This window comes from Varroa jacobsoni, unplaced genomic scaffold, assembly GCF_002532875.2.
Source record: "Varroa jacobsoni isolate VJ856 unplaced genomic scaffold, vjacob_1.0 scaffold_815, whole genome shotgun sequence".
Taxonomy (NCBI): Eukaryota; Metazoa; Arthropoda; class Arachnida; order Mesostigmata; family Varroidae; genus Varroa; species Varroa jacobsoni.
In genome coordinates, this window is record NW_019213717.1 from 519114 (window position 1) to 546905 (window position 27792).

The 27792-nt window shown below is 44.1% G+C and overlaps 1 protein-coding gene and 1 long non-coding RNA gene across 3 annotated transcripts in view; one reads left to right on the forward strand and one right to left on the reverse strand.

The window, feature by feature from the left end:
• The window catches only part of LOC111264066 (uncharacterized), a 165501-nt gene that overhangs the window by 11505 nt on the left and 126204 nt on the right, over positions 1-27792 (reverse strand). For both annotated transcript variants that reach the window (XM_086969921.1, XM_086969920.1), the window contains exons 5-7: positions 22747-23174; positions 19799-19882; positions 1-66 (exon numbers count right to left, since the gene is read on the reverse strand). The exon at positions 1-66 is cut by the window's left edge and continues 348 nt beyond it. In XM_086969921.1, coding sequence (XP_086826047.1) covers positions 1-66; positions 19799-19882; positions 22747-23174 — 578 coding nt within the window. The remainder of the gene's footprint in view (positions 67-19798; positions 19883-22746; positions 23175-27792) is intronic.
• Positions 4659-7110, forward strand: LOC147753001 (uncharacterized). The gene is made up of 2 exons (XR_015312535.1): positions 4659-5418; positions 6014-7110. It is a non-coding gene; the product is annotated as an uncharacterized LOC147753001 (long non-coding RNA).

Sequence of the window (27792 nt, forward strand, 5' to 3'; positions counted from 1 at the left end):
TCTCAAGCGCTTCCTCTATTGCTCGTCTACAGCGGCGTTCCTTTTTCAGTCTTCTTTGGTAAACTTCTGCAAGCGAATAATGAAAACCCGTTGATAATGTGTTGCTAAAACCAATTTAGTTGTCTTAAAAATGCCAAAACACTATACCTCTGCTTGACTTCAATTAAATACAGTAAAGAATCAAGTTTCTATTTATGACCGGTACACTCGCAGTCAATTATGTTGCTGCGAAATTCTCAAACGTCATTTTCACTTCATCCTTCAAACACAAACTCAACGATTGCGCTTTTACATATTTAGATACAAAGCTATTTTGTCCTCCAAAAATAGAAACCCCAACTACCCAGAGTACTCCCTTAGCCACATTCAAGCATGTTTCTTGAATTTTAGTATATGCTACGTATAGCATCCTCGGTCATTTCTCGATAAGTTACCACTGTTAGCTTTCTGTTGACTTCGCTTTTATGTCTCATACTGCCTCGCTCGAACTTTCGGCTAGCACATTGGCTCCTCGTTATGTGCGCCATATGTGTCGTCTCATTCCCCTCGTTCGACATCAGTCGCCTCCGCCTTCACCACCGCCGCCGTTTCTGCTTTAGTTGCTGTTTGGCCACAGAGTGCGCAAGCGACTGCTTGTTTCCCATCTGGACGGCCGTTCACCATCGTTCGTTGTCTTCGTCGTCATTGTAGCGGTCTTGCCGTACAGCAGCAGCCGCGAACCGGATGAACTATGCAAATTGTACACACACCCGTATACGGAATCACAGGCCATACTCGAATGCGGGGGCTATAGCTAGGCCTGGCATGATTGTACTATAACCTAAGATCCTAGATGGTCTTTGCATGAACGAGCGAAGAGCAAGGGGTAAGGCAGACAGGGGTAAAAGATCGCCATAGTCGACAGTTCCTGCTGTCGGTGTAACAACCATAGCAGTAGGCAGTTGTAGCGACGCAAGCTCTATCCGTCTACAGGGCAGCAGACTGCGACAATAAGGTTTAGCTCGATCGCTGTCTGACGCTCGACTTTGACATTTTACATTTCGTCGTCGTTATTGTGGCGATCAGCTGAAGTGCCGCTCTTTTCATCGTTTCCAGGCCTCCCCCAGTAATTTTGGGGTTGGGGAAAAGCTGCCACGGCGGTAGGAAGGAAAGGAAACAACAGCAGGCCCTTTTGTCACAGTGCTACTGCTGCTGTTGTTTTTGTTGTAGCAATAGTGGACGCTCCTGCCACTCTGCAAATAAAAAAGAGGGAAACTTTTACGGGGAACTCCACCTGTAGATGTATCTACGACCAAGTGGCGAGGAGGCGGGAGTTCGAGGCGGCGTGCTGCACGAATACGAGGCAGCGTTATCTTATATCCTTCCTTGACTTCTCTCTTTTCCTATATGTATACATTAAGGTGAATGTTCGAACTTTTTGTCATGAGATAGGCGCGCTTATGCGCTATCATTCAGTAAATTCGCGGCCGGAATATAAGCTACCATCAAATGGTCAGTGCGTTTCCGTGTTGAATAAGCACTATAAAAATCAAGTTCCTCAATATCCACAGTGTACATTGCTGCCGGTTCGCATGGTTCTAAAAATTCCACTAAGTTCCACAAGACAAAGTGAAAGATCCAAAACAACGATAACATTAAAAGGGCCCAAGGGTTCGTCAGAATTGCATAAAGACCAATTATAATCCTCCGGATTTTATATTCAAAACTAAGCGCCGTACGACGAGAGACGTGTATCTTGTCGATTGGATACCCGCATAAGACTAGTTTAATTATTTTTTAATCATTTTTCACACTCTTGGACTTTTTTGTTGAATGCTTGTTTTATGGAAAATGTGTCCTACTATTAGCCCAAATATATAACTCTATCATAGTTTTTCTAAATTTGGCGTTTCTTGGAGACTAAGATACGTCTAGACGTACAAAGTCTAACAGATCGCTTTACCTACGGTTTCTAATAAAGAGTCATTAGCGAACTTATAGAAGCGGTTGTTGTTGGGCCTTGTTGCGATTGAACCGAATGGCAGTTACGTTACGTTAGGTTATGAGCCCGAAATTATTTCGTCCATATATATATATATATTTATGCAACTATATACCCCTCTTCAATGTAATCGGTCGCTCGGCATAGGTTCCAGTGAATAAACCTATCGTCTGTAAAAAGCCACCATCAAAGTTTGTCTCAGTCGTGGTGCAAATATATGAACGCACATGGTATCAATTTAGCTGGATTGTCTCTACTGGAAGCCACCAACAGCTAGCCATTATCACGAAAGACATCACACACATCAGCGTAAATTGCTAAGCCGGTAAATGGGTGGGTTGGGAGAAAGAATGCTGCCCCAGCGGGAGACTAGCCTCAATATACTCAGCCGTATGACGGAATAATGAAGTTTTATTTTAGGTTGTTGCATTGTCATGTATGTGGTCGCTAGATCACAATTGTTCGTGCTGTGAGGTAGGCGAATGTGCCATCGTCGTTTCGGTACATATTGATGCGACCTGTGTACAACGTGTGAGATTATATATTCCATGCTGCATCTAATTCACTTGAACCGAGCCATAAGTAACGGAGCTGTTTGAATAACTTCTACTTTACACCTGACAGTTCCCCGCTTATGCCCGAAAACGTTAAGTTCGAATGACGACTTTCGAGCAAGTGGTCCATCGAACCTAGGTAGAGAAAGATCCAGGTGTTGTCGCACAATGACACTACCTTGGTGCCTAATGGATGATTTTTCCACAACAAGCGAAGATTGAAATTATGAGCATTTTTAAATACTAAATATGTGCATACCATATACCATATAATTTAAACTGAACCACCTTATCGGCATAAACAGATAAAAGGACCATGACAAATAAAAGTATATTCAAAAACGAATTGTGATTTAGATTTGAAGTTATAACTTCAACACATGGTTAATTCTGTACGGCTTACAGCTATGATATGACCAGGCAATTGTTCTCAATTCTTGTTACACTCCAAGCTTTAAGTTAATTTTTTTTCTCATCTGTTTGATCATTATGCAGGGCAAAACGTGAATAGATATCGGAATAGTCAATTAGCAAGAACTACCCATGAAACCTTTCTAAACTGGTCACTTAGCCTCCGGTACGAAACCAATCATATCTTGCACTCTTTTGTACTTCCTGGCAAACACCCATTTTACATGCCCTTTCAACAAACTTCGAAACGCACGAAAGCGTGCAATGGACACCGCGAAGAAGGGGACGACACTTTGTTGTAAAATGAACAAGAACATGATCGAATACTTTGAAGTCGCTCCCGTTTATTGGAGCCATGTGCGTGTGTGTATGCGGCTACGGTAGTGAAAACATATACTCACTCAACCTCCAAGACTTTTTGGGGTTCTCCTCCCCACTATACGAACTGGCTCGTTGACTAGCCCGGTATTGCTCTATAGTTCCACTGGCATCGTTGGCCAAGTAGAGAATTTAAAATGAACTCGAATTGACGAGTCTCCCTTTCGTCCTGCTTGTTATTCGGGCTCGTTTTCATCTCATCTAATTCAGCCTCTTCCACCGCGCCTATGTAACCGCTGCTCTCTCGTCGGGTCCTTTCTTCGTTCAGAAAGGGCCCTAGTAAGTAGGCCTAGGTGCGCTGCTCTGAGGTGTGCTGACAGTCCAGTGATGACTTCGACCGGCGGAACCATTTGATTCGCGGTTCTCCGCCTGTCTCTCGCCGACCGCCATTACATAGACAGCGGCTATGCGAACGGCAAGATCGCGACCGGACGAACGCGCTACGCTTGTTGGTCCTTTTTCTACCGTCATAGGTCGTGTCTTTGAGTTGGTATCCAACTTCTCTCCATTCTTCCGCGTTGGCTTTCTATGTGAGCCCACGTGTGTCTATGGGTGTGTGTGTGTCTGTATGGAGTTTTTTGGAAAGTGCTCCGTCATCTCGATGGCGTTCGACAGCAGCAGTGGGAGCGCCGGCCGCCGCATCGATTCGAGCAGTTGAGACCCCTTTTTCCCTATGGCAGACAAAGCAGTAGTTGATAGCATACAGCCACCGCGCACCGTGCTCCAACGGGAAAGCAGGCAAGCAAACGGACGGCAGTGGGCGCATGGGGATTGGGATGCGATCGGTCTCTGTCAACCCTCTGCCCAGACTCAATGTCGAGACTCGCGGACTTGTGGACGATGAGGCTGCGCAAAACAGAACGACACTATATATATATATATATATATATATATATAATGCGACGACTTTTCGAAAACGAGAATTACGAACCTCTTGAGAGGGCTAACGCCAACATGGCCCCTGAAAGAAAGAAAGGGGCACCCAAATAACTCGTAACAACAAAAAATTGGCGGTAACAGCGACAACAAATGTATCAACTGGCGCAAAAAATCGATTTATAGCAAAAAACCAATTAAAACGACTTTTTTTTTCCAATTCCATTCGATAATATATCAGACTTGCAAACTAATTATGAAGGACTATTATACAATGTAATAGCTAACAAATCTGAGACAAAATCGTACGCAGTTTCACTAAATATCGGCTGCTCAATAACATATGCGCAAACGGTTAGCCAATTGTTAGCAGCGTAAGCTTACTAAGTATCGTATTAACAAAAGCCACTAACGATAACAACACATTTGGAATTTGTCAATTCTAACAAAATCAAAAACAAAAATCGCGGAAGGTTCTATGCGTCGTGATACGATGAAAGCAACGAAACGTTATACGAAATATAGCGAGTATGACGCCTTGGCAGTAGTAATTGTGCGCTTCATTCAAACGCAACGGTGAAATATCTTTCAAAGTATTTCGAAATTATTCCTCGTAAGATCTAAATGACTGATAGAGGATTAGCATTCTTTGCCGGACGCAGTAAAAGCAGCCGCTCTATATCTCACTTCATGTAACAGGTTCGAGAGCAAAGGAAAGTAAAAACTCGTAATCAAACAATAGTCGACCAGCTCATAAGGCACATATTTGACGTTGCGGCAGACTGTGGGGCTTTGGTTAAGTGAAATCCTCGAGGGTTATTAAAGAATGGTAGCTCTTCGAATTACGGGTCATCTGAGCAGAAGAAGGAAGCACGTGCAACTGTCTGTGTTTGTATGACCGTCTATGCGTCGATGTGAGTGTGCTTGTGCGCGTAAGCCAAATCCTAAAGAGAATAGATGATCCATCAGGATTCAGACCCTTGCTCCATTTTCGGTGCAGACAAACTCTGAGTCGTGTCAGCGTCTTTGTGGAGGCTTATGCGATCTACCTACTGCAAGGCCACACACACAATATGGCCGAAGAGAGCTAGTGCCTATCTTACATTAGAACTTGGCATTTACTGTGAGAATTTCAAAGAATCTTTTTAGGTTTTAAAGCAAACTCGTATCCATGCCAATGCATTTTTTGCACGTTACATCATCGTTCGATTACTGAAGGTAAACATTCAACTCGCTATAGGTTGCTTAACATCTTGTTCCTGCCTTCTGTGTGTTAAAACATTGTTAGTGAAAATGACTTGCTCGTATAAGTGCAATGTTAAATCGTGAGAATAAGAGCAGCGGCTCAAACTCGTTTGACAGACAATCGGAGTTGTTACCTGGTAGAAGGTCCATAATGGCTCGCATAACTAGTACGGTGCCATCTATATACGATATAACAGTGTTTTCCATCTGGCTGAACGTTTTTTACTCCAGATCTCTCATTAGAACAGCAAGTCATTAGATAAAATACGTGATAACATGGCATGTAATCATCTACCTTTGCCCAAGCTGTAAGAGCGCAGATTAGCAATATTTACAGGCTATTATAGGCAAACATAGGTGTTACTCTAAAGCGTGATGATAGACCCAGCTATTCGAAAAGCTCAACAAGTTCATATGGAGTGCAGAACCAGCGGGACTACTACAGTGGCAGCCGTAGGGGTTGCAAACGCGACGTGTAGGCTGTTTTTTCTCTGTTGTAGCCGCTGCCGTAGTTTGACTATAGAGAGTTGGACACGACACTAAGCTGGGTGTCATCCCTATGTTGCAGAAAAGAGAAACAGACTCCACTCTTCTTCGCCGACTGCAGCAGCCTTATCATCCCTCAGGTCCTATCGATACCGTCTCTTATAGCCAGCTACTTAGACAGCAGGGGGTGCCGAATGCATTTCAATCAGAGATGGGGGTAGGCTTGTGGGGAGATGCGCACCTACGGTGGCAATAGATCTACTCAGATCTCTCGCAGATAGGTTCCCTCCCGATAGCCGTCAAATCGACACCTTCTGTCATCGCCCGCGTAGACCGCAGTGCAGTCGGACCGCGCCATCAACACCACCAAGAAATAAAGGAAACTACTCTAAAAGAGATTTCAATAGAGAAAAGAAGATGAGTCTTAGGAAGACATAGATCGAACGAAATAGAGAACAGGCGCAAGCCCGGAGCGATGGCAAAGGAACTAACTGAAAACTGACCTACAGAGATGACATAGCCTGCCACTGCAGCGGTTCGAGCTGTTTCTGGATTCGAACTTCTGTCACGAAGGAGTCGGCCCGAGTTCCAACCCGACTCTGTCATTTGACAATGCCAATGTCCGTACGCCTTGGCGAGGTGTACAATATAGAAACTGCCGCTCCTGCTGCTGCCGCCCGCCGCCGCGAACAAAACATCCGTGCGGACCTCCCGCAGTGATGGCCGCGTCTTCACCCACGAATTCATACGAGTTTAATTCAAAGTCATCGAAAAATACGGACAGGCAGAGGTAGGTAACATTAACTGAGAATGAACGGATGACTATTCTGACCATTGGCCAGATAGGTGCTAACTCGTCCCGCGAGCTGATCAAACACTTATTGCTGGTTCCTTTCTCGCTATTTGCGAAAAAAAATATGCTGAACGTAAAGACGTCGAAAGTTTGGCCCCTGTTCCTAAAACGATGCGTATTGCTCACGAGCCAGATAAAAGCTGGATCGACGTCTACAACACTGGTCTGCGCTACACCTTCCTTGCAATTAACACTACCGCCATCATTCGGGTCCAGAACATGATTCACTCCAATCTTTATATTTAAGTATATATTTCTATAGTTAAAAGGAGTGGATTACTAACAATCGAGTTTGTTTCGTAATATAGTTCTGAAAAAAGATAGCCTGGATTGTTCTTCTTTTTTGTCAAAATATTGTTAGATTTTGCGTCTGTTACCCAGCGAATATGCATGTTTATTAACGTTTATACATTGCGTAACCATGATACACTTATTACAGAATTGCGTTAATTCCATCTTTGAATATAAATGTTATATTTCAGCTTGGTCATATGACCTTCAAGGGATCTCTTCAGCCTGAATGCCTAAACGGTCTTGGCTGGTTACAAAATCGTTTAAGTTCCGAGTTGACCGTTTTCAGTAGCTTGCACCCTCATTGTAAAAGGCATACGTATACAAAACCAATTGCTCAACCATTCAGACCTCTGGTAGCGGCAGCCATGGTTGGCTTAAGTGACAATTTGATCTAGATGGACTCCGTCCAGCGTTTCTAACAGCCGCTTCAATGTAATCTCATTGTAATCCTTGTATTGTCACTCATTCAGACATCCCTTAACTATGCTACTTCGTCGATCTTCGTCGTTATCCTACATCCATCGCATCGTCTGCACTCTGTCGACGCTAGCGCCACTACGTCAGATCGTCACTAGTTCCAACATATCGGCTAAGTTATCTACTCCAGAGACTCTTCTTTTCCGTGCGCCCTTCTAGTACCAAGTTCAGTAGAAGCAGCAGCAGCAGCAGCAGCAGCAGCATCACTCTGATCGGCAACGAAGACCAAGTCGAATATCAGTCTACCAAGTGCTGCAGGACGGCTGTTAATGTGAGAACAGGGAGGTCGGTAGTAGCCGTTCTCGCAGTCGTAGCGACGGTCATATCTGACCGCTCTAATAGATAATAACGTCCTATAGCGCCTGATAGTCAGCCTGCGAAGGGCGCACATGCAGTCATGTGCCCATAAGCATCTCGCGACACTGAGGACGCAGATAATGATTGTTTCATGATCCTACCTGGTAAATGACGAATAAAGGCCGACCTAGTCGACATCTCTCGTTTTTTCGCTCACAGAGAGCGAACAGAAGGTATCTTCTTCGTTTTGTGTCCTCCTGTTTAACACTGGTCCATTGGCCGGCTCGCTAGAGACTCTTATCGTGACTAACTGTGGCAGCCATAGTTTTGTTTATTGGCCTATCCAGGTATGTAGCTTCGTGTGAAAGACGATTCGTGGTTTTATGCCGTTGTTATGTTTGATTATCGTCGAATCATTCGAATGCCCACATCGCTTGATGACGACGACAATGACATTCAAATGGGGTTTAGTTCGTTTCGCTTCAATTCAATCCAGTTGATCCGACTGGACTGCAACGACGAAGATTATGTTCGCGTAAATACTGCAACATCAGCTTTTGCTCGTATGTGCAGCCACATTATTTGAAGATGTTCAGACCCCTCTCTGTTACCCCCGCCCGCCCGCCCGCTTCTGATCCCGTAGTCGCAGGCGCTTGTATCCATCTATCTGATGGCCGCGCATTTGTTCGAATTGTGCATGAGACGACATTGCCCGTTTTGTGAGCTGTATGTTGACGACACTCAGATCAACGGGTGTCATCGGAACAGCACTTAGCTAGGCAAATAAGTAGAAGCAGAGAGACAAACAGAAGCCGAGCGAGCAACAGCCGAAAAAAGAGCTTCTTCAGACAAAGTTTTGCGACATGTCAGTTTGGCGAAACTCGCCGGGGAAGATGCGTCTGCCGTTCACCTTATCTCTTTCCCATTTCGTCGATTTTCTAGCAGCGTCGACACAGCGTCCTTTTTTCACGAATGCACCTCCCCTCAACCCCCCCCTCCAGCCCTCCCTTCCCTCCGCTATTGTGTAAAGCGTTGTAATCAATGTGGCCTATGGACCCTGAAATTCCAGATCCTCGACCGCACTAACCTCGAATCGGATGCGACTGGTAACGCTACGGGCAGCGAAAAAAAAATCGAGCAATCGAAATAACAGCTCGGAGAAAACGAGCCAACCGACAATTTGCTTAGCTGCTGCTGCTGCTGCTGCTGCTGCTGCCTGTTTTGCATTGTCGTTAAAGGCCGGACCATAGACAGTAGCGGTAGTAAATGCCGTAGCGATACTGACGGTGGTGCGAAGTCATCTACGCTGAAGATGTACTGGTTCTACCGCCAGGGCTGTAGCGGCGCTGCCGTCCGCGCAAACGAGACCAGTGACTGTGCTGCTTCAGGCCTAAGCAGGCAATTGAGGCGCTTCCTGCAGCCGCTGTTTCCAATGCGCAATGTTGTTCAGCTGTTGAATCGCTCAGCAGTTTGCACGCGGTACAGTTGAAAAATTGCTTTTTAATGACAATGCCATTACCGCTGGTTTTAGTCAACGTCCCAGTGCATAGTGTCGTGCATTGATATATATATACACTATGGACGGGGTCAGTATGCGAACATGCTTCAGACCCCGGAAGGCTCCGGACGAGCGTAGTTAGAAATGCAGAAGAATAGATGTATCGAGAAAGGCAGAAGGCAGTTTGTGAGAGGACGGGAGTCTGAGGAAACGACTGTGAAAGACAGACTAAAGCTGACAGTGCATATACAACCGGCTGAAATAATTTTGATAAAAAAAAAAAAATCATCGAGTAAAGCGTATATTCTGGCAGGGATTGTTTTGAATATTTTAAAAAATAATCTTTTTTTTTTACTTGTATTATTATAAAAAATAATCTTTTTTTCTACTTAGATAGCTGGAACGAACCAGCTTCATTGACGATTCGTGTTTGTACAGCGGAATTTATACATTTTTATTGGTAACATACAGGTATTTAAACAGACCAACAAAAATTATATTCATTCCGCATATTCATCCTGGTCGGACTCATGCATACGGTGCGATATGGTTATACCAGAAAGCGTAGAATATCTTGCTATTATAGACCGCCTTCTATTAGAATTTTGACCCGACATATAAGGCTCCAGAACAGTTGTTCCTATAAATATCCAGAAAAAAAAAAGTTTGAAAAAGTGGATAATGTGTACAGCAGACGCTATCAGCAAGATGAAACCAGGAGACAAAAGTATCAATAAGTAAGCGCCACTGGAGGGTACGGCATATGGTCTGTCATCATATAACGGTTAAATGATATCCTTGATGTGTCAACGGGGGCGTAAAGGGGATGTACTCCCTTTTGGTTACCGGTCGAGTCGTAATGATACTCGAACTACAGCCCTGAGATCTGTCGTGAAACTCTTCACCCTATGTGTGGAATTGGCAACAAACAAGTAAATGTTAGGAACAACTTCTCTTTAGTCATTCTTGTTCTTGATAAAACCAATAAAATCCATCGACTGCTCTCTTGAGTATGCTCGCGCTGTCATAAACGCGAGTTAGCTACAAGTTTCGTTGGGACTTACTTAGAGGAGATACTTAGAAAGAAGCAATGTGGACGAGAAACATGTGCTTCTGAAATCATAGTACACGCCACGCATCCGAAGACGCTATGTCTAGTAAAGCAGCCGCTAGGGACGAGGTCACTCGGAACGTCGCCGAAGTCGAAACAGAGGGAAACACGCGTCATCTGAGCTGATCCGTAAAAGAAATGAACAGATTTTTGTTTATATTCCTAGGAAAACACAAGAATCCGTTGGGAAAAGTAATAGAAAACAGCAAAACTGGCTGAGAGGAAAATGGTTGTAAACATATCATTGTAAGTCCACTGCGATCGTTCATGTGCACTTAATGGCGTCACTAGCCATAGAAACTACAGTAAGCCGGTTCGAGTCGGTCATGCACGTTATGGCCAGGGACAGCGTGCCTATAACAGATATAACATGGCGCACCGTTATTGTGCATGTGTGAATATTGTCATAGATTCTTAACGTTCAGTGACTAAATTGCGTCGAATATGTAACGACTACTGTTGAGCAAATAGAAAAAGTTAATAAGAAAAAACGCAAATTGTGACTAATTTCGAAACGATAAAAAACCCCCGTATATAAATAACGGGGCCACACACAAACATTCGTACGTTGAGAGACGCATAGGGGCATTTTATACGGGGCTAACATCGCATGTCGCTGCAACTGCCGCCGCTGCTGCTGTTGCTATAAGTAAATCAGGCCGGCTATAGGGGTAATATTTTGACACAGAGATTAATGGAGGGCGCAAGCGATCCCGACAAATAATTGTAACAAATTCTCTCACATCTATGTGGGTCGCTACAACCTGCACAAATTTTGTTAGAGGGTGACACAGTTGTGCATAAATAGTCAAACAGTTTTCATTTCAATCTGTTTTGATTTCAATAACTTGTTGATATCGCTTATCAGTTTTGATACTGGTTGCTGTCCTGTCTGGGTTTACAGGACTCTTAATCGTTAGCCCCATTTTGTGTAGATGAGTAAAACAGACGATAGTTAGCTAGAAAATTAGGCTTATACGGGAATCTGGTCCTTTATTGGGCGGCTGTGATGTACAGTGTAACCGCTTTACCCTTTTGTTCTTTACCCGGTCTCCGTTCGCGGTCAGAAGCTCAGCAGGAGTGCGCGTTGGACCGGGGCAGTTGCAATGACAGCATCCTTATGGACATTCAGATCTAGTCGGATTGAACGATATACACTCATATACTGGCCGTGTGTTATGTAAGTGGGCTTTTTTCTCTAGCTAAGAGTAGCGTGGCGAAGATAAGGAAGAAGAAGAAGCGGTACTCGGCCTGCGGAGGTTTAGCCGAGGAGCGGGTTATGTTTGTCCGAACAAAGGGTTCTGCCAAATCATGTGTCTATAAAGCCAGTTATGAGTTATGATCTATGGTGGAATTATGGAGTTATTCGGATTATGTGCACTCTTGTCTTTTTGGCTATAGCAGCGATGACACAGAAACGCGCAACGATACAGAGTTGTTGTGCACGCAGTTGGGAACGCAGCAGAAGTTCGAAAGAAAGCAGTACAATCGCGAGATATGAACGAAAACAGTGGTCTGCGTCCTCAGTATCAACGCAGGCCCATTGCTTACAATTGGCTATGGTCCTGTGCTGGTAGTTGTGCAGTTACTATTAACACTATCATTCTGCCACTATTTACATGGAGCACCGACGGTCAAAGCCGTACGGGATGGACAATGAGACGAGACTCGGCCGAAGCAGACGACAACGACGAGGCGCGATGGCTGTGTTACTAATATGGCTGCGTTGTCACACTTCGGTACCCTCTAAGTTATTTGAATATTGTTGGTTTTTTCTTGCTAGAGAAATTAATGCAGATATTTTGTGTTCCCTGGGAATTTCCAACGTACAACAATCGAGTAAATCGCAAATGCGTCCTAATACTAGCATAGTTTTGATTTAGGACGCTAGAAAGGCATAGGTGAACTTGGTGTGAGAGCGTCAGAGGACTGGATTTAAACCTCATGTTTGTTAGCGTTTGCTCTAATCGTTTCAACAGTAAATTGTCATAATATAATTTATTAAATGACTACTAATAATTTTTTTAAACTGCTAAAGTTTCCCCTGCCGTGTCGTTGGTGCAGTGGGAACAAACCCGATTTAACTAAATTCCGCCCATCATTGTAACTATTAACTGATCAACGTATACTAGAAATTCATAAGTACGCCGGCAGGTATGTACAGATGGAAAGACAGCGGCGTCACTTAAGTTAGATACATTGACCTATTAACCGACCACACCTACTGATTTCGAAGCACTGAAATAGCACCAGTCAAGCATTGTTTACCCAACTCGAAGACAGCTTGTCGATTTTCAACTGTCTACACCTTCTTGGATTGTCTGGATGCACATAAGTGAAGCAGGGCAAACACCCCTGAGGCAACGTAAGTTTTTCTAAATGTTTCTCCCATTACAACCTCGGCAAAGAGAAGAATCGGTGGTGTGCCCTCTTATAGACATTGCAGAGTTACGCCATATCCACAGGCCTGTATCTGCTCCGGTTTAGATGCGTGTGTTTGTTGTTGGGTGGGCAGTGATCGACAGAACGAGTCAAGTGGCCCACCCGTATGACAGAGTGCACACGAGAGAATGGCAAGCTTGTGTTGTGAGGTAAGAGGGCTGCACAGTTCCGCGTCTACCGCTGCTCCGGCCGCTGCTGGTGGCAGGAACGCGCCCGCCAGCGCACAGAACCGCGAAGAAAGCGCCAGCGATCTCCGAGAAGATGAGAGCGGTGTGGGGTTCACCCAGTGTTCAAAACACTTGGCGGGGTGGCTGAGGTAGCGATTTGGTGGGGTGTCTTTTGGGTGTAAAATTGCAACCCTGAAGACAACAGAGGGGGAGGGGGAGGCAGAGAGTGAAATAGATATCTAGGGGTAGTGGTTGCCGTGTTCACATACTGGAAAGAACACACCCATAGTCAGACATACTTGCCCATGAGGTAGACAGTAACATTTCCTGTCAGAAGCATCTTTCTACCATGCTTATCATTTCAGTCTTGAACTTCTCCTTCACCCACCGTTGGCCTAAAACGGACCTAGCTGATCAATCGCACCACAACAAAGCAAGGGAAAAGATAAAGGCTGTTTAGAAAGTAGGAAAGAATGAACCTATTGTATTGCATCGCTAGTTAATTTATCCGTGGTATGGATATATGAAAGCGCCAATAATCCTTTGTAGGATTCGATTTAATGTCTGCAAAAGCGATAATTCACCTAAATTCTCAATAGCCAAGTTTTGGTGTTTAATGGTTTCAGACAAAAAAATTGGCCTAATTATTAACTTGGTTAAATATATATATAAGATACGGAAATTTCTATAAGTTATCCCCAAGCTTGTCGCCGAGCGTTCAAGTTGACTGTGACCCAGAAATTCAATTTGACGTGAAGCAAAAGCGATGCTAGGCGTTTGAAAATGCGAACGATCGATTTATCGTGGTGCAATAATTTTCTTCTGGCGAGTTTCAACGACAGTATATAAACTCTTTCCCTATTTGTTACGACTATACTCAGCAAATGCGGTCCTTCCAACCGTACATTTGCCGAGTTGCCTGGAAAATGAATGAAGTACACGGCCCTGGCTAGCAAGTGTTGATCGAAGTCGTAAGTTTTCCCTCTGCTGACCGCTTTTCTGTCACTTGTAACGATGAGTCTAGTAGCACCAGTCGGAGACGGGGGGGGGGAGGAGACATAGTGGAAAGTTTTACGGAACTTGCTTCTATTGTTCTGTCCAAGCGTGTGGCAGTTCGGGGATGTACACTAGACTATGGAACTTTGTGCGCTTCCACCGCCTAGGAAAAACACCGAAACGATGTAACTATCAGGCTAGGCTTGCTTGAGAGGTGACTCTACTTGTGGCCAGACCCCGGCCGTTAGCACAGGACATGGGTAAGTGAATGAGGGGAACAACAGAACCCCTACGACAGCTGAAATCATAAATATATTTTCCGCCTCGACAGATTTCGGTCCGTCGATTGACCTCTCGCTGGCTGGTCGCCTTCCTGCGTGTTCAGGCCTTGCAGAATAGACAACTCGAGGCATTCCAGTAAAAGCTAGTTCGATTTTCTGATAACACAATTCATGTTAAAAAAAAAAACGCAGATGATGGTGATAATAAAGATTAGATAACAGATTTGTTCATATGCTCATTTAATGATTTTTAACCAACACGTCTTATACTAGTGCAACGACTATAAAGATTCCAGTTTACCTATCAGTTTGGCTGGGTGATGTCGTTAATGTTTGACTGAAACTTTGTGGTAATTCATGTATGAGACTTCATGGAGTCGAACGGAGCATACGATAGGCGTGTGCGGATGGTCCAGATTCGACGGAGGCTTAATTCGATGAAAGTGTCAGGACAACAACAAAAATAATGCCATCTTTATATATAGCTATGTCAAAGCGACAATCGCTAGCTTTGTAGTTGGAGGAAGTCTCCATGATTCTATAACTAGGCTCAGGTTATTGCAGCAAGATAACGAGCGAGTGAACGGGGACGCTATGCATTGCATATTCGATGCTGGTTGAATTCCCGACGGTGCGTCTCTCTTTCGCTCTTTAACACTGCAACGACGGCTGTTAAGCTGAAGGAAGTCGGCGGTGTTTCGAGATGAGGCTGCGTTCGCCCATGAGCGGCCCTGTTCGCCGTTGCGGAGTTTGATGGATCGTGCCAAGAACACGTGATTAGCGCGTATTCAAGCAATACCACTAGAACAGCTTTGACGGAGCCTGTTGTATAGCTGCTTCACATATTGAGAATCTACGCTCAATTCAAAACAACTTGAGCGGCAGACGGCATCAGACGAAAGACTATTGCGCTCACGGGGTCTCTAGAGATTTCGCGCTGTGTCTATGTTAAAGTCCAAATGTAGGAGCTTCTATATAGGAGCATGCGAATGCAAGAAAACTACCTCGATGTACCTACCTGGAGCAAGTCGACAAAGCTATACTATCCACTAATAGCATAGTGCAGATGTGTAACGCTCACTTCGTAATGTTACAATCATGTTATGCAGATGTGCAACAATGATGAACGCCTTAGCAAGCCTGCTTCTTCGAAACCAATGAGCCATGTAGGACGCTATCAGGACAGAAATGTGAAAGCCAACAAGGACTGTGATTCTCGTGCATGCTGTAACGCGGGTGAAGCAAGTTAGACTTGATAGCCAACATACGTTTAGTAACGCCATAGCTTTAACGTCAGTTGAAATGCTAAATATGTATTAGCGTTTTTATTGTCGTACCAGCATTGGTGCTACAACACAGTGAAGATAAATATCCTATGGAATTTGCTGTTTATATATAAACCTAAAATCGATTCGGGTTCAACTAAACGGCCTGTTTGTTTTCATTCCGAATGAGTTCTAGGAGGCATCACTTCCTCAGCGCGAAATATACTGTGTTCCTTCATCGTATCATTCACAAATGGGTTACTTGAAGCTTTTTGACAGAAGAGGTTCACAAACAAATACAACTGATTGGTTTTAGCAGAAGGACGATTGCTTTGCCTGGCCGTTTTGCACTCGTCCCGCGCTATCTTCTTTCCACAATCGTAAAGCTTGCCTATTTCGAAAAGCGATCCAAATGCTGCCCGATGGAACGGGTCTACGTAAACGTACCTCTTGAGGCGACGTCGAACGCTACATTCAGACTGCACAAGATTGTGTGCCAGTTTCCAGGAAACAAAGTAAAGAAGGCACAACAAAATCAGAGGCAGTTAAAGTAATTGTCACATAAATTTTGCCGTACGAGTTGGCAGCACATCTTAAAATTATCTGAAGAGAATCCGTTAAAACAAGATTACTGAGCCGCTAAGAAACCTCTACGACCATATGGCAAATGGTGGTTTACAAAAAAGCAAATCTTTACTTGGACCTTACCTGACACATGCATACCCACTTACTGAATCCTTTTACTACAACATTACAAAGTAGTGATCATTTATTTTTTCCTATATCTAATAAATAATAGGTGAACTAATATTGGCCAGATCGATATTTGCTTCTCTGGTCAGCTCGCTTAGGACGATTGCTCATAGCGTTGTAGGCGTCTTTCATCTGCCCATAACTACAATACCGTTATTTATAAGAATTTTGCAGGATATCATTGGAAGAGGAGTTACTGGCATATAATTAAATATAGAGGAAAGGCATTTAATGCAAAAATTCCCAGGCGGACGCGTTAATTCATAGACGGAACACGCGACGTGTTAAGCCATCTGTTTTGGCTGAAAGGCTTAGAAATGATTGTCTAGGTTCCGGCCGGCTTATCGGCTCCACGGAAAAAGCCAGGTTTTCCTTATGTTAAAGCGGAATTCGAAAGAGTAAGCACGTTCAGTCAGAGGCTTCTGGAGGACTTTTTAATTCAGCTATAGCGTAACGTTGATCGGTAAAATTGTATGCTTTACTTTTCTGTAAGTGTGAGGTTCTGTGCAACAGCTTGAACTAACCGGTTCAAGGTTTCAGGTCAGGTTTTGCTACAGTGTATAAAAAGGGTTAATTTCTATTCATGTAATCAGCTGAAGCTAACGATGTAACCTATAATGACAACCATTGGCCGAGATGAAGAAGAGTGGAACGCTGTGTTTCGCGACGCAGTGAAATGGAAGCATAAGGATTATTAGGGTTGGCTAGTGCGATCTTGTCAGTGATCCATCTAGATTTTGTCGTATCAACCATTACCCTTTCTCCCAAGCGCTTTCTACAAACCAAGCGAAATGGGGAGCGGTCGCTACAACAAAGACGCCAAGATCTGGGTGGGAACGGTAAGGGCGAGTAGGACAAAAGATCTTTACCTTGAATCGTCGAATATAGAAAATTCGTTTTAAAATAGATGTGCAATAGTAATATGCTAGTCCACGCCATATTCTTACACTGCAAGGAGCTTCCATCTTTTTTTAGTGATCGAATTGGTTCTTTTGACTGATAATTATCTAATTTGAGGTATAAAGTAAAAACAACTGACGCATGATTACAGCTGATTTTTTTTTGAAAAGCGACTTCAACTTATCGTTTTAATGGGAGCTTTAACTTAAAAATGTTGCAGTGTACGGTTCGCAAAACGTATGCTTCGCGTAGAATTTGATATGTTTTAGCCTGTTTACTTCAAACAGTTATCACGGTGTTAGAAGGTAGCGATGAATTGCTTACCAATAGTAAACGGTTCACTACCGGTAAAGTTTTCTAGCTTGTTTCAGAAAGTACCAATTTGTCGTTTTTATTACACAACGATCAATTTCTACTTAACTCAAGAACCATAACGTTTTTTAACCATCTGATCCTCTGTACCCGTTTTTTCTGCGACACATCGCCAAGCTACCTAAAAAGGTTTGACCAAGAGCGGAAGTCGCGTGAGTTCCACCTTTTAAGAATAAGATAAAGGAAGAGAGAAACTATTTTTTGTATCTAACGGCCTGAATCCAGTACGTTCATGTCGTTCTTTGAGCAAGTAGAGGCTGCGGTAACATTAGCGACAGTACTGAGAACTACTACTGTTTGGATCCTTTTCTTTTTACAGCTCATTCGAGCTCGGACATCGATGTCGAGCGAAGTGTTGCCCCGTTGTGAGGGGCCACGGCGATTCAGGCTGACGCGTTCTTTCGCAAAGCAGGAGTGAGATAGAGAAAGATCAGTCAGATCCGTCAAGCGGCGGCAGAAAAAACCACGACGAGGACAACGAAAAAGAAAGAGGAACTCGAGGTTGCTGGATCAGCTCAGGGAGAGAAAAAGGAGAAGAAGAGGAACATGGGGGGCGCAGGACAGAGGTGGGGAAAAAGAAGACGAACGTGCAGCAGCGGGAGCAGCATGACACACGAAAGAGTGGACGATGATGGATCGGCTGCAATTAGAGAAGAGAAGGAATTCAGCCTGCCCATCAGCTGCCTGCCCTTGCCGCGCTGCTGACCCACTAGATAAAGTCCCCGGCGAATCTTTTGCTAACCTATCGTTTCGCCGACAGCCTTCAACACTCGGTTCATGTACTCTGTCGCCCGCTGTCTGTAGTCACCAAACGACGCGGAACTAGGCAGAAGTAAAAGCACCAGCAATCGAAGCTGCGCTGCCAGCGTTGTTACGGCTTGAAATAGTGCAGTTGAGCTGGGGCAACATGCGGACTGTATAACAGCAATCTATGCTTCGTACTTAGTAGTACCCCCGTCGTTCAAGGCAAAGCTGCTACCGAATAACGGGTCCGCAGTGCTACTGGAAGACGTCGCTATCGCTCTAGCTACAACTACGCCGATTTCTCTATACTATAGAATAGGAACTCCGGGCATATATGCCCCTGTCCAAGACTTGACTCACTAAAAATGTTTGGCCATTCATATACGGTATGACCGGACATGCTTTTATTTATATACGAGTTCACAGAAAGATCGAGCAGTTCCTTGCCTCCTTGAGGCAGAGCCGCTGCTAACGGTAGAACTCAGTGAAAGGCGACCAAGTGACTCACCAAATCAGTAGATTGAGCTTTTAGTTCATCGTTTTTATTCTAAACGAGTAAGAACTACGATGATGATCATCGCGAGTCAATGTTTAGTTCCGTCAGCGAAACTCGAAGGGAGAAGAGGAGGCGGGGGAGGGGCGTAGGACCGACGAGAGCGAGAAACTATGATGTAAGCCGTACTAGTAGTAGTGGTAGACTATCACACATACGCCTTGTTGAAGTTGTCATAGTGATAACAACCGGCGATTAGGCCGGTAGAGTCTGATTCACGGTCTAGGAAAACAATCGATAGGCTCGGTACATATATGTGTCAGTTAAAATCAGATCGTTCACTTTTGTAATTGTGGAATTAGACACTGCTGATAATGGCTATGCAATATAGACGAGCTCGTTTGCACATATTCGTAATAAAGTGGACGTTTATAAAACCAATCCGATGCTTTTGTCCAATATACAATTCATGAAATACCCGTATACATTGGCAAAACAATTCAAGACACATTTTTATAACTTAAATAGATCAGCCTGTTCTATAATTTCATTTGTTCAGCTTTATAACGAAATCCCCTCGTTCATTAGTAATCCCTCCAAAAATAGCCTTCTACAATGGAATCATCTTAGCAATCCATGTAAGATAAAATGTTATAACCTAAACTAAGCTCAGCCAGAATAAACCAAATAGAAATTGCGATAAAACGAGTCGTTGATGGGGTAGAGGGTAAACCTTGGCGGTATATCAAATAGAGCATTATAGTATAGTCCGGCCGAAAAAGACGCTATGGAATTTCGTTGAACAGAGTATACACTCGTTTTATACGGGGCATCGCAATACCAGAAAACATAATATAACTAATAAACCAAATACAATTAATGAAAACATCGAGTATACGGCGAGTTTACATAACCATCTCTTACCTCTTAACCTTGTGGCTTCATCAAGTTGTTTCTCTAGGTGCGCCCTCGAATCCTTTTCTTTTTGGATTTCAAGCTTGAGCTGAGCTGTAAAAAAATCAAAAACACAGCCACGTAAGTATTATCGATATGACCATTTGGCAAAAACCCAAAGCAGCAGAGGACGGCCGAATAGCGCTTGGGACTTTATGTATATTAGCACATGTGTGAACAGCGAGAGTCATATCTGTCTCCGTATAGCTGTTGAAACAGATGGAAAATGGGGCCATGAAAGCCGCCAGCGAAGAAATGTACAGATAACAAGTCGGTAAGACAGCAGCCGCGACCCCCAGGAGGGAACAAGGAGTTGAGAGATTGTCACGAGCTTGACGAGCAAAGTGGACGGCGTCGAACACTGCCTGCTGCTCCGGGCTGCAGAACGACATTAAGCGGTTGGAACCATCAACCGTAGCGTCAGCGGCAGCACAACCACTAAGAGGCTCTTCGAAATGGCGGTACATGCAGCATGCTTACCGCTGCTGCGGTGTTGTCGGAAAGACAGTTAATTGAGCGCGGCACCGGGCCGCGTCTATCTCCGTGCAACGATGAGCACAACGACGAGACCGACGACGATAATGTCCGCGGCAGTGTTCACTGTTATCTTGTCCTCCATTAACGCTTAGACGGCCCTCGCAATCACCCGCACATGAACAGACCCACGACGAGGAAGAATAAAGGAAAAGCTGTTTCGGAAAGACAACACCTCACACCCCATAACTCTCCGTCTCTTGCAGCTGGCGCTATGGGGGTGGCGCTGCCTAGATGGTGCTCGTAGTAACGATGGCAGTGGCCCGATCACGGACCTATACTTGGACAAGCGCACAAAAAATACGGATCCCAACTGGACTTTAGGCTTGCCGAGAATACAGAACAGCATAAACATTGGTGTTGACAGCATACCCACCCACACATACACGGACAGACTCTCACAAGTTGAGACAAAACATCTTTTTCGTTCCTCTTCAGATGTCCAAACAGATGGACTTTATGGCCAATCAAGTTTTTGCGTACTTTACGTTAAGCGAAAAGAACGAATATCATCCCCGTATGTTTGCCCTGTTGGCTAAGGCAACCATCAGCGTAAGTTTAGTCGATATAAGCTTAAGCTTCGAGATTATACTATGTCAGAAAAAAATTTCCAAAAAATCCTTAGTTAAGTACGAGTCAGACAAATTTGTCATATGCAGGAGAATCTTGAAAATCTCCTCCATTATTGAAACTCTACAAAAATTCAATAATTCACCATTGAGATAACGTCAGACAAGATAGCGGCCAGTTTTTGGTCAGCCGAACTTATTTGTATGACACTTAATTTGTGTGCATGTAAAAGTGTTTCATGAAAACAATAGTTGATGTCTACGATTACTAATCAGTCGCTGGGGGACGCGTTCTAAATCTCCTTAGTACGTTTGTCTAGCAAATCCTAACTTCAGTGTTCAGTGTTTTTTTGTCGATCACACTGACGAAATTATAAACCAGAGTAAAAGAGAATTTTAGTGGAACCGAAAGTCGACCACAACGCCCAGCGATCGCGCTTACGCCGCCGCCCACTTATCTGCTTATAACAATATTTGGCCAATATATAAGCACTGAGTTGTGCCGGGCCGCAGTGGGTAAGCCCAAAGCACTCATCACTGTTATTACATACTTGCTTAATTTTCTTCATCAGAAATCTACGGCCATTGACTAGCCATTTGCAAGAGGTCTCCTCTTCTTAGGCTTTCAATTGGACTAGGGCAATGGCCAGTAGCTGCACATCACCTAACTGAAAAAACCGATTTTCGATAAAGAAACCTGACAACACCGCTAGCAGCGAGTAAAACCGCTAGCCATTCTGCGGTCTGCCGATAAGCCATACGCACACGGATCCGTCTTGTCGCTCGTTGTCTGTACCGCGAAAATAGAAATCACTTTTTCTTCCTCTTTATCTCGCCCCCCACGGTCCCCCGGCCGCTTTTTTCTATGCCCACCACACCCGTTTTCTCTTGTCTACTACTATTACCGCCCTGTATTCGAGGAAGAACAAAACCCACTGGGTAGATTCAAATGACCGCCACAAGAACGCGCCAAGTACGCTAGCCATTTTAAGATCAGGGGGTTTCTCCGCTTCGCAGCTGTCCTACCGTTCTCTAGCTCGTCTTAGATCCACATCCGTCGGACCCTATCTGGCTCCTAAACTGACTCATCCGACATCGCATCTTGCGCTTGTCCGCGCGTCGTAGAATCTTCCAATGAAAAAGAAACATTCTCTCGTGAGCAGCCGTAGAACTGACGCTCGATCGGCATACCGACTGCGGCGACGGCCAGGTTAGAACACGAGCTTTGTGGAGCCAGCGAGGGCTCCGGCAAGTGCCGATTGTCGAATAAGGGGAGACCCATAGGATAGGGTAAAAGAACGAACGGCGAGGAAGACACTATGCAAATGTTATCTACTGCTATCTTCTACTGAGTGGCTCGTAGTACCGAACAATTGAATTGATTTCAAATAGCCACCGCAGACGCCTGTTTAAGACTATTCGTTGCGAGCTTGGAGATGAGTCGGCCGGCTGGCGGGCAAAAAAATAGAATAAGGGCTCAGGGTACGCTGCTGAATAGATTGGATATGTTCGGTAATAATCGACTTAGACAGAGATACTGGTGCGGCCATAGACTTACGACTCGAGCTTGAGCTAAAGTAAATGGACGATACTGAAGCTTTGCGCACATACTAAGGTATTCTTTGCCAGAGAGCGTGGCACTAGAAATCCATAGCTCTATTTAAAGTTGCATAGATAATTTTTTTGTATTACAGAACGATTCAGTTAGAGTATAGGCGCAAGCTGCATTACGTCATCATTTTTTTGCCTCGAATTTATCGCTCATCATTGCAATCGTACGAAGATCTTTTGTCTACCTGGAATGCAAATACTCACTTTTTTCGAACAGAGTTCTTTTTTCATATTCACGTGCTGTGTCGGCTGCGAGCCGTAGAAGGGCCTGAATATTCTTCAACAAGCTTTCAACAGATTGACCGCCTGTTGAGGCGCTACTTTCCCCACCAGAAAGGCTATCTAATGTCTCTATTCCAAGCCGCGCGCTATGGTTATTTTGATGAAGCTGCTGTTGCTGTTGTAGCTGTAGAATTGCCTGTTGCTCCAACTTGACCTTGAGGGCTCCAAGGGAGCCTGTCTCGGGTCCTTCGTCATGGCCCGAGCTGCTACCACTGTCGCGTCGTTCTCTTGATTCTCGTGGATGCTCTCTCTGAACTGAGCTGGTCAAATTGAGAGCTGGGGGCTCAGATGCACTCCGGCTGGATGACGGTGAATCCTTCGCTTGCTGAAGCCGATTCTCCAGACTCAGTCTGTAAAATGATTACCGATAAGAAACACAAATATCTCAATTTACTTACTGAGTTGTATGCGTTACTTTGTTTTCGTCCTTATGGAACTAATTACACGACAGAAGCTATCGCTCTATAGTGTCCGAGATTGAATCCGACTCTCTGGGGTCAGCTTGATGCGCTGGTACGGCTCATCGGGTACCAAAACAACGTGCTTCGCCCGGTGGGATGACGGGAGGATCTTACCTCCACCGCACGAACACGAGGCGGGAGCATAGCGGCACCAGGAGTAGCAATAGTTCGATATGACAGTGAACTTCTATACGATGCCAGTCGTACGCCTCTTGCCTTACCCCTGCATCAGCTGTGTCCTGAGAGTTGGAGAATCATGGCCAGAGCTTTCAATCCCCCCTCCCTCCCCTAGCTCGTCAGTTACTATGCCCTCAGCGGAAAAACGCATCCTTGAAAGCACTCTCCAGGGAGAGTGAGACACACTTGCGCATACTGACAAATGCATCGTTACTGGGAAATATGCATCATTTTGCTTTGAAACTCTACTCCCACATCACTCTCTTACCTCAGCATCCAATACCTACCCGGGAATTGCCTTTGTCCTTAGTCCTGCCCCCTTTTTTCGCCAGCCGCCGTAACGATCGAAACAGCAACAACCGCTACATGTAACAGCAATAACAGCACAAAAAGCGGTATCTATTTCTTCGAAATGCATGAATACCTGTGCGTCGGTGCATAGGTGCCATACCACCACAGAATATGATACCGTCCATGATAGCCGTCGAAGCTTCATCGGACAACCCCATCTGCACCTGTCGTGTATTGGAGGCATCCTCGACACGGGGAGCACTGACAAGTAGAGAATGCTCTTGCCAAAAGTAGACTATTTGGCAGAAATGAGATGGTGAGATTGCAGAAATCGAAGAAGGAGCAATCTACTCCTACGGGATCTAATACCGGAAATATCAAAACGGCTTACGGAATATTTCTGCTGTTGTTGCTATCGTGGCTGTTGCTGCGGTGATACCCAAAGGGCTAGCGTCATCCCCCTCGATTCCCAGACTGTACTATGTTAGATCATTTGTTCAACCAACATTATCTGCATATAGTCAAAGTGGCTAGATGGACTGACCCTACAAACGGCTTTTCTATTGAAGACAAATCTGGGCATAAACCCAGCTATTTAATACGAAGAATTTGTACGGTCGTTTTGTGTTCAACAGGCTTAGTGGTGGCCGGTCTACTCTCGAGTGCGTGGGTAGATCCCCATCGGACGCATTTGAGGCAGTTTGATATTATCCAAAGGAGTTATGCAACACGTGAAGTATCGACATCCTGAGTGGCGGCAGGTAACAATCGGCCGAAAAAAAAAAAGAATACTTTTAATACAATATAGTAAAATTGGGCCGCGTTCAATACGTCGATACTGGTACGAGCGTAAGTAAATTAGTCGATGCCCCTAGAGAACGTGACGCGCCACAAAATTATTCAGGACGGAATATAACAACCATACAAGCAATGCTCGATATAATAATATATATTTTGAATTAACAATAATCCTATTGGATTAAAAATGTCCACCAGATAATTTAAGCTTCGTGTAACATTCTGCGCAGTACTTGAAGCGATAGACTGCGTGTCACTTAGAAAAAAAAAACAGTCCGTCAAAAACCAATTACAGCTATAGAAATATAAGGAAAACTTGTGATTCCTGTTTAACTGAAAGAAGTCAGTTGCTTTAAATTATGGACAATTTTGGTTCGACGCTCATATACACGCAACATGTAGGTCAATAAAGCAAAGTTCAATAAGATTAGTATTATTTGGACTCGCATTCATTTATTTTCAGAGTTTATAAGTTGTCAAGTTTAAGGTATTGCCGCCCACTGATTATTCTAATTATACGCAATTCAGTAATAATCTTATAGAAGTCACTAAATAAATACGCCTCAAAAATGGGGCTTGCTTTCCAAATCTAGTCATCCTTCCAGACAAAATTTACCATCATCAACAGGGCCAAATAATGTAAAAGACGAACCGATTTAGTAAAATTGATGGGTGATTAAACCGAATCTTTTTTTCTGAAACATTGTTATTGAGCAGAATTTTTTTTCTGACTGCATACGCATAAAAATCGCTGTGTATTCCATACTTCGTCTCATGCTGAGTCAGACCCCTAATAAAGTCTTCGGGGAAAGCTAGTACCAATAGGAATGCAGTGCCGAAGAAAGAGTGAGTGCCTATAGACGAACTTCAATTGGCAGCTGATGGTCTGGCCCCATTATCGAACTGATGGACGGACATACAGTTGATCCGAAAACGAATTGCCTTTGACTCTCGGAAAGCTCACACAACGATTCAACAATTACATGGGGTACGTCAAAAGTGGGGGTAGGGTACGCCTGACGTGTCTTCTATGCCGAACTCTTCGGGGGCTATCACTCTGTACCTCTACTGCTCCCTTCCTCTGACAGACAAAGACAAGAGGAACTGATGGGATGGGGGTTTCTCTCCCTCAACATCAGTTCCTTCCTAGGACCACCTTCCGACTCGGTCAGGCCTCACCAAAGCATCCCGCCCACCGAGGCAAATTTAAATCAGCCCGCGAGGTTGCTTATCGTTAGTTGTTCGATTGACGTTGTTGCTGACATCGTATATGTCAAATCTTAAATTTATGGCTTTGATTAATACCACAACGGGGACCGCCATCATTGGCACCAAGGAACGGCTACAAGAATACCAACTATAGCTCAATGGATGTAATTCTTCCCCGTTTGTATAGTCACATTGTGATAGCGGAAAATACAAGACATTTTATCCTTCTATAATGGGCGTGTAGACGGAGAATAACGTGAAGGGAGCCCATGGCGCAGAATGGCCACAATGATCTTCGGGCCTGACAGTATTGGCTTATGGTGGTGACGTCGTAGCGGTCACTCTGCGCCATTGAATGCAGCCCATAACGTCGGACAGCATCCTATCTATCGGCTAAGCGATATATTGAGGGAACCTAACAAGCAATGTTATGGCTAAACATTGAGATTAGAAAACACCGACCAATACGATGGCAGCTCGCCATAGTCAGTAGCGAAGAGAGGCGGATCGCGTGTATCACGAGTAAGGATGTCATGACAAACAAACGCATTGATGTACGACGGGTCGTGTACTATCCTTCCGCCCGACCAAGCTAGCTAGCCGGCCTATCGCAGTTTTCCGTAGAAGTCCAAACAACAGCGGTGACCGTCCTCACGTTTATATTACTTATTAGCAGTTTTGCGGACACCCGCAAACCATGTCCGGGTTCGAGTTAGACATCTAGTATCTCATAGTCCGCTAGTCCTTCGTAATTTTATAATGCATTAGAAGAAATTGACTGAATAAGTTTAATAATAATGTAATTAGAAGCATCGCCTAACGGTTTAAGTATCGGACGTAAGGTACGAAACGCACTGGGGCACATGTACGTTTCAGGATTTATAATAGGAAATCACGCTGGTTTGATAGTTTATTTATATAGCATAAGATGATTATTAACTAAGTCCTGCTGATACGGATCGTAGTAGAGTGAACATTTGTCGTACACATTGTCCGTGAATATCTCTAGAAGCCTACGTGTGACCTACGTAGGTAGGGATCGATAGCCTATCTCAAGTTTTTAATAGGCTTCGAGGCCCAATAATTTCACTAATAAATATTCCAGCTGCATTACAAATATGTGCTTAAAAAATATGTGTACACATATAGCAGGAGCCAAAGTTTGGCTCGCTCTGATGACGGGCAATTTTTTTTCGGTTGGAAACCTATTTCCCTTCAAATGCTGGTTTAAGTCATAAATAAGATTGCTATTGACCTCTCCTACGGTGACTTCAACCAGCTATCTTAAATATATTTAAGCTAAAATTAAAATTCGCTCATTGTTCTCGTTACGATTGTAAATAAAATAAATATTTTACTTAAAATTTAACACAGGCGACCAAATAAATCTAAAAATATGGCTTTCAGAGTGAACTAAAAGTATTTATTTACTGAGTAAAATTGATCCCCTATTCACTTAGCAAGCGATACTGAAGTCGCTATGTATGCAGCCATCTCGCACAAACATATAGATCAGCTGTCTGTATCTTACTTCTTTGCTAAGTGTGGTAGAACGTAAGTCGCAGAGTGAACATGACGGAAGTGCTGGAACTGTCTAAGTGTACGTACTACAAATATATAGAAGAGGTATTAAGTTAAATGTAGGGCGAGGATTTCCGATAATGTGGCTAATGATTCAATGATTTAAGAGAACTAGCACGCCGACAAACCATCGAAGAAATAGGCCGCCCTTAGTTTTGCATGTGGAAGACCTTTAGCCATTCTGATACTGAATAGAAGACGATTTAAAAATGGCTCTATTCATTAGCAAGATGTTACGTACGTGGCTCACTAATAGATAAATCGATAGGACGATCTATAGCGGCCAGTTGACTTACATCAAATAATGGATCCATGTGATAAGTCAAAGCGGGTGGCTGCAGTTTGCAATCTTGCACAAAATAGGCCCCCTTAGAATTCATAAAAAAGTTGGAAGTCCTTAGGTTTATCCTTGTATAGAAATTCCATCTTTAGCCGTTTCCAATTTATATAT